At 45.3% G+C, this 13,689-nt stretch overlaps 1 protein-coding gene across 1 annotated transcript in view; it reads right to left on the bottom strand.

Moving 5' to 3' along the window:
* Positions 1–13,689, bottom strand: part of CELF6 (CUGBP Elav-like family member 6) — a 178,805-nt gene that overhangs the window by 52,978 nt on the left and 112,138 nt on the right. The window contains exon 3 of the mRNA XM_058156227.1: positions 3,253–3,301. Coding sequence (XP_058012210.1) covers positions 3,253–3,301 — 49 coding nt within the window. The remainder of the gene's footprint in view (positions 1–3,252; positions 3,302–13,689) is intronic.

Here is a 13,689-nt window from a genome sequence, read left to right on the forward strand (position 1 = left end):
TGAATCCCGCGGGCCACTAATATGATCTGCCTAATGACCGGCTGGGTGGGCATGGCTAGGTGGTCATGTGTCTGGGTGGGCGTGGCCAACTCAATGTCATTCATGTCGAGGGGTGCCTCGCTGGCCTCTACTTGCCCCTCCCCTCCCAGCCTTTCCTCGCCTCCCTGCCCGGGCTTAGGGCCCCAACAGGAAGCAGTTGTTGGAGCTAAGCAGCCACCAGCCCAGTTCAGATTGGATCTGATTGAGAAGGAGGCACAGCAGAAGTACATCACTGAGGACTAGGAGCATAGGCTTTCCAAGCAGAGGGAAGACCTGCGGGAGTGCAAGGCCAGGTACAGGCGCCTGGAGGCTTAGCGGGCTGAGATGGTCAGCTGGTTCCAGGCCATGATGCAGTCCCACTGGAACAAGGCCCTCCAGCTCTTCACCACCAGCGGCGCGTCCCTCCAGCCTTCGGCCAAAGCCCCACACCAGGAGGCTGAAGCAGACCCCAAGTCAGAATTTCTGCCCCCCTCCGACCCCCACAAAAAGACCCCAAAGGGGAAGACTCTCTGCAGCAACACAAACGTTCATTGCACGTATCCATCCCAGGGGCCGTAGTTTGAGGACCCCTGATTTAGTCCAATATAAAAAAAAATGCAAATAATTTTTCTGCAGACCACCAAAATTTTCTCGTGGACCACCAGTGGTCCATGGACCACCTGTTAATGACTACTGAGCTAAACTGTCTCTTTCTCTGGACCCTTCTTACTCAAACTGCAACGATATGCAAAACTGCAAAGATTTGCAACGTTCCTATTTTACTCAGAATCCTACAATTGGAGACTTGAAGGTTCCACTCAAGTCATCGACTCTACTTTCCTACCAGAGCTGGTGTCCAAACGGTTCCTCCAAAATATTCCTCGAGCCCTTCTTTAAACACAAAACAGCAAAGGGATCTCCAGCTGTTTCTCTGTGGATTTAAACCCAGAGTAGAATGACCTTCACCATTAGTAACTTCTTCCTGAAGTTCTAATGGAATTTGCCTTCTGGGAAACGAAGGGCATCATTCCAGGACCTGCCAATTAATTAATTCCAATTTTGTTTCTTTTCTTTTTTTCTTTTATGGGGAAGAGCAGCTACTTAAAGGCAGGATGACTACAGCGGCACAGAACGGAGCACCGAGATCTTAATTTGATTTGAGGGGCTCCGGCACAATGATATTAAGAGAATATGGTTCCTCTCGGTCTGATTCAACATTTGTAATGGAATGGAAATCTTGGGAGAAGAGGGGATGAGGTGCTGCCTAGGGAAGGATCAAACAAGGGAAGGAAGAGTCCACAGCTGCTTTAGCGGTCAGAGAAAGAAATTTAGGGTTTGTCCTAATTAGTCAGGTGGTTAAAAGTGAAGGCGGGAAGTTTGTATCTTCAAACCAGAGGCGGGTTTCAGCAGGTTCTGACCAGTTCTGGTGAACCGGTAGCGGACGTTTTGAGTAGTTTGGAGAACCGGTAGTAAAAATGCTGACTGGCCCCACTTCCATCTATTCTCTGCCTCCCAAGTCCCAGCTGATCGGGAGGAAATGGGGATTTTGCAGTAACCTTCCCCTGGAGTGGGGTGGGAATGGAGATTTTACTGTATCCTTCTCCTAGATTGGGAAGGGAATGGAGATTTTACAGTATCCTTTCCCTGCCACGCCCAACAAGCCACACCCACAGAACCGGTAGTAAAAAAATTTGAAACCCGCCACTGCTTCAAACATGTAAGACATGTATCTTGCAAGCCTAAAGTAGATATAGCTCATCTAATTGTGTTTCTTGTCTGAGAAGGATGATGTCAGGCCCAACCCAAGAATGACATAGAACAATCCAGCCAAAATCTAGTTCTTTATTTGCTCACACCAGGAAGATAGAATCATGCCAGGCCAAACCTAGATTACTCTAACCCAAAGAGATATAGACCACGGGTGAAATCCAGTAGGTTCTGACAGGTTCTGGAGAACCGGTAGCGGAAATTTTGAGTAGTTTGGAGAACTGGTAAATGCCACCTCTGGCTGGTCCCAGAGCGGGGAGGGAATGGAGATTTTGCAATATCCTTCCCCCTGGAGTGGAGAGGGAATGGGGATTTTGCAGTATCCTTCCCCCGGAGTGGGGAGGGAATGGGGATTTTGCAGTATCCTTCCCCTGCCACGCCCACAAAGCCATGCCCACAAAGCCACAACACGCCCACCAAGACGCACCCACAAAACCAGTAGTAAAAAAAAATTGAATTTCACCACTGATATATACCCTGGGAGATTCTAAGGCAGGTGTGTCCAAACTTGGCAACTTTAAGACTTGTGGACTTCAACACAGAAGTCCACAAGTCTTAAAGTTGCCAAGTTTGGACATCCCTGTTCTAAGAATGGCTCACTTAGCTCTTTTCCTTCTCCAATCTACCTCTGTGCTGCATTGGCTCTTGTCTCACCCCTCCCTCCTTGGAATGTGCTCCCTTCTTTACTATGGTCCATCACACTCCTCCTCCTCCATAGGGACCGCCCCTCACCAATGATCTCTAAACCACATCAAGAGCATATCATCCTCAAAGAAGATCTAAACCAGGGGTGTCAAGGCCGGTAGGCTGGATCTGGGCCATGGGGTGCTTAGTCTGGCCTGCAGGGCCACCCTGGAAATAGCAATAGCAATAGCAATAGCACTTAGACTTATATACCACTTTACATTGCTTTCCAGCCCTCTCTAAGCGGTTTACAGAGTCAGCCTCTTGGCCCCAACAATCTGGCTCCTCATTTTACCCACTTTGGAAGAATGGAAGGCTGAGTCGACCTTGAGCCTGGTGAGATTCGAACTGCCAAATTGCAGGCAGCCAGCAGGTAGCAGAAGTAGCCTGCAATATTGCATTCTAACCACCGCGCCACCGAGGCTCAAATAGCGAAGGACCAGCCCGCGGTGCCTCTGCCAGCGAAAATGGAGGTCCATTTTCGCTGGCAGAGGCTGCAGGAGAATCTCCCCCACCCAGCCCTGCTCGGGCCATCACAAGTGCCCCCCGACACAAATGATGTCGAGCTGGCCACGCCCACCTTGGCCACGCCCACCCCGGCCACGCCCACCAAGCCCCCACCCCCAAGATCAAACACAACCCTCAATGACATTGAGTTTGACACCCCCGATCTAAATCAACTTAAAAGTGTTGCCTGTACCACCCTTTGGAGAAACTGGCTGAGCATACAAAGAATGTTTTTTTAAAAATAAATAAATAATAAAAAACAACAACGCCACCTACCTCCCCGGCCTTCGCTATCTGCTGGTTTCACTTGGATTGGACGATTCATCTGCCAAAGGAAACACAAGAAGGGTTGATGAGATTCTAGATTTGTGAAGAGGCGTTCCATGTTCTAAGATGAGTCAATTTTCTGAACCTGTGGATGGTGATGTCCACATTTAGATGATATCCAGAGGCATCTACCGTACGTCTGTGGAGATTCTCAGTCATCCAGGTCACCATTGTCACAAAGGCCCTTTTTTTCAGAAGGCAACTAGACTTTCTTGTTTTTCTTTGAAGGCCTTTCGTTTCTCATCTAGGAAGTTTCTTCAGTTCAACCTCTTGGAGGAGAAGCGAAAGGCCTTCAAGGAAAAACAAAGGAAGCCCAGTTGCATCCTGAAAAGCCAATTTGGGACAGAGGCGTCTGTGTATATGTGCCCATTTACTTGTATAAGGACCGTTTTCTATATTATTCATGTTGTTTCATCTTTTGTTATGGATTGCACCAGTAGAGGCTAAATCAATTCCATTGTATATATGTACAATAAAGGTTATTATTATTATTTGGTTTCAATATTCATATCCACAATATATCCCATTGACGGGTGCTAACGGTTGATACAGGTTGCTGCCAGCATCCTAGGTTTTTTTATGTTATTATTATTATTACTTACTTTATTCATTAAAAATGAAACTCAGCCGACTGAACATTCAAAAATGCATCACAAATACCATTGACTGGCGCTAATGGTTGATACAGGTTGCTGCCAGCGTCCTAGGTATCAACCAAGGACCTTCTTAAGATGTACGATATTCCGAGTAGCGCAGTTTTTTGCAGTTCTGCTGGTGTTATTGCAGGAAGCTGCAATTTGTTGATGTATCTTATAAAATTCTTGGACATGGTACCAAGTGCCCCGATGACAATGGGTATCACTGTTACATGTTTCATCCATAGCCATGTAGTAGTATAGTAGTAGTAGTAGTAGTAGTAGTTGTAATAGTTGTTGTTGTGATTATTATTATTATTATTATGACAGTATACACAGCAAACGAGATAATTATGCTGGATTTCGTATCACAGATCACTAGTCAAAAACTTCCCAAGTGTTTAGGACTGCGTGATGTATCGGTGAATAATAATAATAATAATAATAATAATAATAATAATAATAATAATAATAATAATAATAATAGGTGGAAATGCAGCTCATTTTCCTGGCAACACATTTGTTGAAAGGGAAATTGACTGAGCACCATGATGGGGGAAAAATATTAGTTTTGTTTCATAATTCTATGCTAGGACCCATAGTGACTAGGTGGGTCAGCACAAAACAAACAACATATATTTGGGATCGCTTGGCAAAGATCAATAATAAAATAAACCAGACTGCCGCCATGAAAGAAAGAAGGTTCTGAGAAGGACCAGTAGAAAAAAAAAAGAGAGAAAGGTTTATCTAGTTTAGGAAAGAAAGACCGCATGCTGCATTTCGGGAAGGTAACTCCTAAGAACCTTTGTAACACTCTGAATTGGTCTTTTCCCCCCTAAGTCCTGCATCAAGGAATTGGCTTCCACATATTTCAGTTTACACAAGCAATTATTCTAGATCTGCTCCAGCTTTGAGCTTTTCTATCAGGCTTCACGCATGCAACACAACTTCAGAAGGTTGGCCCACTGACCTTAATTTTCTCCATGGAAGGTAACCGTTTTGCTACTCGTCTCACAAGTAGTATTGTCTCGATTGCCAAACTTACTCTCTCCAATGTTTTGGGGCTTTAGACCATCGTTTCTCAACCTTGGCAACTCTTCAGATGTGAGAGGACTTCAACTCCCAGAATTCCTTAGCCAACATGCTGGTTGGAGAACTCTGGGAGTTGAAGATCACTCTTCAATCACAACTTGCGTTGGCTAAACTCCAAGCCTTTCCCATCTTCCTCTTGAATCCAGGATGATCTGTGTTTCTCAGCGTTAGCTACTCTGAGATATATGTTATATTATATTATATATCTCAGAGTAGCTAACGCTGAGAAACACAGATCATCCTGGATTCAAGAGGAAGATGAGAAAGGCTTGGAGTTTAGCCAACGCAAGTCAGGAAAATTCCGAAAGGAAATTAGTATGGACAGAAAACAGCCACAGTGTGTTGTTGATTGTGGTGAGGTTCCCACCACACAACAATATGTGATCTGTTTGTTTTTGGCTTAGCCTGCCACGTGAATTCAGCCATGGTGGCTTATGAACTGAGCTTCATGGCTTAGGGTGTGAAAGAAATCCAAGCATTCAATAAACAATGGTTAAGCATACTTAACCGTAATTAAAGAGACGCGGTGGCTCAGTGGCTAAGATGCTGAGGTCGATCGAAAGCTCGGCAGTTCAGCGGTTCAAATCCCTAGTGCCATGTAACCGAGTGACTTGTCCCAGCTTCTGCCAACCTAGCAGTTTTAAAGCACATCAAAAATGCAAGTAGAAAAATAGGGACCACCTTTGGTGGGAAGGGAACAGCATTCCGTGCACCTTCGGCATTGAGTCATGCAGGCCACATGACCACGGAGACATTTTCGGACAGCGCTGGCTCTTTGGCTTTGAAATGGAGGTGAGCACCGCCCCCTAGAGTCGGGAACAACTAGCACATATGTGTTAGGGGAAACTTTACCTTTACCTGAAGCATACTGAGGATTATTGTAATGACTGAAGAAAGTCTGGAGGTCGTGTGAAAATACAACCAAGTCCTAGGGTAGGTGGATGGGTGGGTGGGTTTGAAAAAAACAAATGGAAAAGGCTTCCTGAAAGATGGCTGTCTAAAGAGCTGGCCAGAATGTTGAACCAGAAACTGTCCGCATGTCAACACTTCATGCAAGCATGACTGCTTCTATCTAAGCCACTTCCTAAGGAGGCAGGCTTGGAGCGAGCTAAAAAGATAAACGCTACATTTATAGCCTGGAACATCAAGCTAGGAGAGTAACATGAACTGAATACAGAAGCCTCCAGGGGTACCACAATGTTGTTTGCGAAGCCGCCTCTGTTGCCGCGGTGAAAGATGCTTTTCCCAGCATCCCTCGACCAACCGGCTGCGTGCAGCTCCTCTCTTGCTTCTCCCGGCCACCTGACCACTCTCCTCCTGCCAATCAGACGGGCTAATTGATTTGTGTATTAAGAGACATTGTTGATGGCATTTGATGGCTATTAAAGTCAATTAAAGCTCCTTCGCTTGATTGGGGTGACAGATGAATGGATACTGAGGCATCCAATCCTGTTTCCAGCGTTTGCAGACAAACACTCAGACAGCCCTATGTCTACGTATATCCTTACACTCCGCATCTGACCGTCTCGAAAGAAACTCACACACATAAACCCTGCACGGATGGGAACACGGGGTTTCTTGCTGCACTCAGCGGTGGAAACACGTTTTTGGGGGACCTTGGATTTAGGAACTACTTAAGAACTCGCTTAGTAGCCTCAGAAGATTAGACAGTACAGAACAGGTACACTACCTTTCAACAAGCTGACATTCTATAGATCAACGTTTCTCAACTTTGGTAGCTTGAAGATGTGAGGGCTTCAGCTCCCAGAATTCCCCAGCCAGCATACGATGGACTTCAACTCCCAGAATGCACTTCAACTCCCCAAATTATGTGGACTTCAACTTCCATAATTATATAGACTTCAGCTCTCATGTTTGCAAGTGAATTCTGAGGGTTGGAGGCCACACATCTTCAAGCTGCCAAAGTTGTGAAACTCTTGCATAGAGAGTAAGGAAGATAACTTCACGGAGATATGCAGGAACTATTGGCTAAGTAAAAGGGGTTGAAACATTGTTTAAGTCCAGAAGATCCAGATAACAATCAGAAGTGAATTAAGCAGATGCTTCTCTAATTCATTGGAGTGTATGAGGTCCAGCATAATAACAACTTGCAAGACTCTGTTATTATACCCATCTCTATTAAAAGTAGCTTTAGCCTTGCTTTGATGTTGATTTCCTGGTCCAGTTTACCTAGCAGGGCTGACAAATATGTCTAAAATCAGTCAGTCCACCGTAAATACTCGCCTGAGTACATGGAAGCAACTAATCTCTAGTAGCCAGAGCATATCGAAGTTGCTTTCTATGCTTGTCGAACATTTGTTGATTTTGCAGATTCCTAACTTGCTTCCTAACCTTTCACACAACCAGCCCTGCCCCTTTTACCCGAGGCTAACGGACCAGCTGGTGAAGGAACACCAGCGGCAAGTTAAGATGCAAACTTCTAAGCTATTCTTTGGCACCGCAAGTTTTCGATGCATCTTGGCAAGGGAAGCTCCGATTTGGCAGACTAGCTTACATCTCTTGGGAAGAGTCAACTACTCAATAAAGAGTCAATTCCTCTCTTAATGACTAGGCCTTGCCAAGCTTAACAAGAAGGACTTCTGTCCAGTTTGGGAAGTAGAATGGTCTGCTGAAGCTGGATCTGTCAGGAGGCTGGGAAATGTGGTGTGCAGAATAGTTAAGAGTGGGGAGTGAGTGGTGGAACGGGATATGTAGAGTTATAACATAATAAGATTGAAATTGGAAGGTGTCTTGGCGTCCAGCTAATCTACCCCCTGCTCAATCCAGATTCCACTTGTAGCAATCAACTACAGCATCCCTGACAGATGGTCATCGAATTGCTTCCTAAGTATCTCTACAAAATTGGCCTCAATTGATTCCCAGCATCTGGGATTCCCAGCCGACATCAAACAATGTCGGCTGGCGACCCCCAGGGGGAGAGCCTTTTCTGTGGGGGCACCTACCCTCTGGAATGAGCTTCCTCCTGGACTTCTTCAACTTCCGGACCTCCGGACCTTTCGCCGCGAGCTGAAGACGTATTTATTCTTCCGAGCAGGACTGGCATAAAACGGGTTTTAAATTGGATTTTAAATGGGGTTTTATATTATGTATTTTATAATTTAAATTATTGGCCATATAGAATAAGTTTTTAAATTGATTTTATTGTATTGTATTGTATTGTATTTTATCTGGCTGTTAACCGCCCTGAGTCCTTCGGGAGAAGGGTGGTATAAAAATTAAATTATTATTATTATTATTATTATTATTATTATTATTATTATTATTATTATTATTATTATTATTATTATTATCTGATCTTCCATAATGTCTGGAAGTTTCTTCTCTCAGAGACCCTGGCCCTCTACCAGGGGTGAAATCCAGCAGGTTCTGACAGGTTCTGGAGAACCAGTAGTGGAAATTTTGAGTAGTTCGGAGAACCGGCAAATATCACCTCTGGCTGGCCCCAGAGTGGGGTGGGAATGGAGATTTTGCAGTATCTTTCCCCTGCCACGCCCACCAAGCCACACCACGCCCACCAAGCCACGCCCACAGAACCGGTAGTAAAAAAAAAAATTGGATTTCACCACTGCCCTCTACTGTTTGTCAAGTCAATTGCTCATCCTGACTTTGTAATGGAAGGGAATATCCTTCTCCACTGGCAACATTTCTGGTAGTTGAAGACAACCATCATGTCTTCTCTTCATCCCATTTTGGAATCCAGAAAATTCGTTTATTCATTATAAGCTCATTTCCCCCTCCTCTGGGAAGTTTAAATTATGGGTATATTTATGACTTGGTTGGATGCTGTCCCATTTTTTCCCCCCCCCACACCTCGCACATAGCAAACTATTATGATACCATAGAAAAAAAAGGCTGGCAAATATGTTTTGCCTTGTCCGACTACTTTTGCATTGGTAAGGTCTTAATCCTTGTTTATCTGGGTGTTGGTTGCATGAGAGGATGTGTACTGGTGTTGTTTCTTTCTTAATTCCTAAAATAATAAGCAGGGATTAACACCAGACAAACAAACAAGCAGAAAACAATACCCTAATCAAGGAACTGCCACGAAGAAAACCACACCCCCGCCAACACTGGAAGAGCAAGCTACTGCATATGAACAACGAGAAAACCACATACCCACTAACACTGATGGTGTTACCTAGTTAGGTAACAAAATATCTGCATGTAAATAACCACGTTCGGAGAAAAAAAAAAAAGCAACAACTGGACTTTCTTGTTTTGTTTTTCCTTGGGGAACTGAAGGTGCTTCCTGGATGAGAAGTGAAACGTTTTCAAGGAGACAAAAACCAAGAAAGCCCAGTTGCCTTTTGGAAAGCCACCTTTGATCCTTATAATAATAATATCAGAGTTGGAAGGGACCTTGGAGGTCTTCTAGTCCAACCCCCTGCCCAGGCAGGAAACCCTACACCATTTCAGACAAATGGATATCCAACGTTTTCTTAAAAATTTCCAGTGTTGGAGCATTTACAACTTCTGCAGGCAAGTTGTTCCTCTGATTAATTGTTCTAACTGTCAGGAAATTTCTCCTTAGTTCTAGGTTGCTTCTCTCCTTGATTAGTTTCCACCCATTGCTTCTTGTTCTACCCTCAGGTGCTTTGGAGAATAGCTTGACTCCCACTTCTTTGGGGCAGGCCCTCAAATATTGGAAGATGCTATCATGTCTCCCCTAGTCCTTCTTTTCATTAAACTAGGCATACCAAGTTCCTGCAACCGTTCTTCATATGTTTTAGCCTCCAGTCCCCTAACCATCTTCGTTGCTCTTCTCCGCACTCTTTCTAGAGTCTCAACATCCTTTTTACATCGTGGCAACCAAAACTGAATGCAATATTCCAAGTGTGGCCTTACCAAGGCATTACCTTCTCTTCCTTCCTGATCAATAGGCATGAAGATGGGGACAACCCACCCAGCCACCACTGCCAGTCAAGAAAGTTTGCCATGAACTTCTTGTCCGCCAGAGACCAATGACAAATATTTCCTTTCAATTACCCCTGGTTCATAAAGCTAATGCTTGTTCCAAGCGGCGGGCCGTATCTATCATCCCTCAGGCGGCCTCCTCACTACATTAGTTTTATGGGCCTGCGCCCTTGATGGGCACGTTGAATCCTGCCAGCGATAAGACTAACAAATTAGTCAAACTGACACCGAGGGGAGTTTTTACCAGACCGGGCTCCAGCCTGACTCCACCAGCTCTGCTCCTTTGTCTAGGGAACCCACTCGTGGGGCCAAGAAACAGATTCAAACCCAGCTGCACCAGCCTTCCTTCAAAAAAAAAGAGGGCACTCATTTTTTTTGCCCGCACGTCCTTCCCCAAGTGAGAGGACGCTGCTATTTAAGTTACTTATTAAACAAAGGTATTATGGCTGCCTAGCTCCAACACAGGTTGGGGTCTCCAGGCGGCTTTCAAAATTAAAAGAAGACTACAGCGTATAGAACCTCCCCGCCCCCCCCGCCCCGCCAATCTCCCTGTCTAATGGACAAAGGCTGTCTAAGGAAACAGAAGATAACAAGGACTTCGTGAAATCTGCCGTACATTTCCAGGTGGATGCATCCAAAATATCAGTTTAGAAACAGTGTTTCCTGACCTCAGCGTCAGGGATGGACTTCAACGCCCAGAGTTCCCCAGCCAGCATGCCTCTAACTATGTTCAAGTTGCTGAGATAGGAGAATCCCGGTCTAGAAGCAGCTGTGAAAGGATCCAAGACAGAAAAGGAAGAACAAAAGAGATTTCATGGACACACACACACACACACACACACACACACAGACAGACACACACACACCCCGTCAGTGGCTTTTGCTTGTCCTGTGCTGCAGCAACAGTGAAATCAATCAATGAAATTAGGATTTTTCAGGAAGAATGCAGAGCGAAATAAGTTGTTTGGTTTTGCTAGAACAGAGCCAGAATCGGTTTAAATATCTCCATGGTCTGCAGAATGAGAAATGTGTGTGTTTATGTGCTCGATGTTATATTATAAATTGAGCACATCATTCATGCGATTATGAATCTGTGTTAGCTGTTGTTATTGTTGTTAGAAAGATGTTTATCTATTTATCTATCTATCTATCTGTCTGTCTGTCTGTCTGTCTGTCTGTCTGTCTGTCTGTCTGTCTATCCATCCATCTATCCATCCATCCAGTGGTGGGATTCAAGTAATTTAACAACCGGTTCTCTGCCCTAATGATTTCTTTCAACAACCAGTTCATCAAACTGCTCAGAAAGTTAACAACCGGTTCTCCCGAAGTGGTGCGAACTGGCTGAATCCCATCACTGTATCTATCTATCTATCTATCTATCTGTCTGTCTGTCTGTCTGTCTGTCTGTCTGTCTGTCTGTCTGTCTGTCTGTCTGTCTGTCTATCTATCTATCTATCTATCTATCTATCTATCTATCTATCTATCTATCTATCTATCTATCTTTGATGAATTTGTATCTATTGTAATGCAGAATAGGCATTATTTTATGCCATAAGCTGTAGGGCAGGATGTAGGATGTAGGGCAGGATGTAGGATGTAGGCTGAGCCCGAGGAAGGGGTCAAGTGGGCCGTCAGTTTGGAGTCACTTCATGCCCACAAGAGAGATCTAGCTGCAGCCCTCCTTGAATTCCGTAGATTCTTATCTCCCACTAAATTTCTCTTGGCCATTAGTAGTTCAGGTTCCTGTAGAGAGCAAGCATGGAATAATAAAACCTGTATTCATTTGAACAACCTGGGTTCCTTATTTCTTGCACCTGACCTGACTGACACAGGGTTTCCTAACCTGGGTAAGTTTAAGACGCGTGGACTCCAACTGGGGAATTCTGGGAGTTGAAATCCATACGTCTTGAAGTTACCGAGACTGGGAAACCCAGCTTTAGGGAAAAGCTTGCTTCTCAGTTGTGGGAAGGAAGAATTCATTTTTCTTTTTTGTTTCAAGGAGAAAGTTTCCCTGAGCGAAGCAAGGTCTTTAGTAGAGATCAAAGCATCTACGGGGAAATGAAGTCGCTTTCCCCATTGCCCGTGTCTCCTGGAAAGGAAGAGGACCACGTCCCTCGCGTCAAAAGCCCACCAAACATTATCAGAGGAAACTTTACTTCTTCCCCAGCTCCTGAGAGAGCTGAGATGCCTATGTATTTGAAGCTCTCAGCCCAAACACACACACACACACACACAGATTTTTTTCCTCCCATGTGTCTGCCCTGCCCCCCCGCCCCCTCTGGAATCTTCCCTTGTTTTTTCAAGTGGAGATGAAGCTAATGGTTAATCAGGAATAATTATTTCTCTCTGTGTTTGTTTCTCCAGTTCTGGCGTTCCCAAAGGACGTTTCCTAAATCCTGTTGACAGAGATTACATGGGCAGCAGGAGAAAGTCTCCGAGGAGATAAGGCAGCCTGCAGGCAGCCCCGTTAACCATGCAAGACAGCACACGAGACCACGGGGAAGATCCAGGTGCACCGAGTCAGCAGGGAGCATGAAGGCTAGCCCAGTTACTCCAGCGACAAAGCTCAATTGTTCCCGTCGATCGCTCGGGTCTTTGCCAGTCATCCTCAATCTGGCAGCTTCGGGCTGGGGAATTCTGGGAGTTGGAGTCCGCGTGTCTTAAGGCGGATGAGGTTGAGCAACGCAGCTCTTAGAGGCCATGCATCTCGGTGGCCGTCATCCCCAGTTTGGCCAACATCCAGGGGCACAAGGTTGGGAAAAGCTGTCCTAGACTCTCCTTTTCGCATAAGGAGATGGTGATGTTGGTGGATGATGAGCCGTGGTGGCGCGGTGGTTAGAGTGCAGTAATGCAGGCTACTTCCGCTGCTTGCCGGCTGCCTGCAAGTTTGGCAGTTCGATTTTCACCAGGCTCAAGATTGACTCAGCCTTCCATCCTTCTGAGGTCACTAAAATGAGGACCAAGATTGTTGGGGGCAAATATGCTGACATTGTAAACTAGTTAGAGAGGGATGTAAAGCACTGTGAAGTGGTATATAAGTAAGTGCTATTGCCCTTCCTTCCTCCTCTCTCCTTCCTTCCTTCCTTCCTTCCTTCCTTCCTTCCTTCCTTCCTTCCTTCCTTCCTTCCTCCCTCCCTCCCTCCTAAAGATTGACTTAGCCTTCCATCCTTCCAAGGTAGAGAAAATGAGGACCCAGATTCTTGGGGGCAAATATGCTGACATTGTAAACTAGTTAGAGAGGGATGTAAAGCACTGTGAAGTGGTATATAAGTAAGTGCTATTGCCCTTCCTTCCTCCTCTCTCCTTCCTTCCTTCCTTCCTTCCTTCCTCCCTCCCTCCCTTCCTTTCCTCCCTTCCTCCCTCCCTCCCTCCCTCCCTCCCTCCTAAAGAGTGACTTAGCCTTCCATCCTTCCAAGGTGGAGAAAATGAGAACCCAGATTCTTGGGGGCCATAGGCTGACATTGTAAACTACCCCGAGAGTACGGTAAAGCACTATGAAACGGTATATCAGTCTAAGTGCACTTGCTATTGCTATTGGTGATGATGATGTCCATTCAGTTGTGTCCAATTCTATGGGCCAGGTCTCTCCATATCTTCCAATCTTAAACTACTTAATATAAGGTCACTTGCCCTAAATTAGTTTTTCCTAGATGTCTTGGGCTGTATCGTCCCGAACCACCAGCTAGCTTGCCCAATGAAGATGAGGATGAGGATGATGAGGTTT

The sequence above is a fragment of the Ahaetulla prasina genome, chromosome 13, assembly GCF_028640845.1.
Source record: "Ahaetulla prasina isolate Xishuangbanna chromosome 13, ASM2864084v1, whole genome shotgun sequence".
Taxonomy (NCBI): Eukaryota; Metazoa; Chordata; class Lepidosauria; order Squamata; family Colubridae; genus Ahaetulla; species Ahaetulla prasina.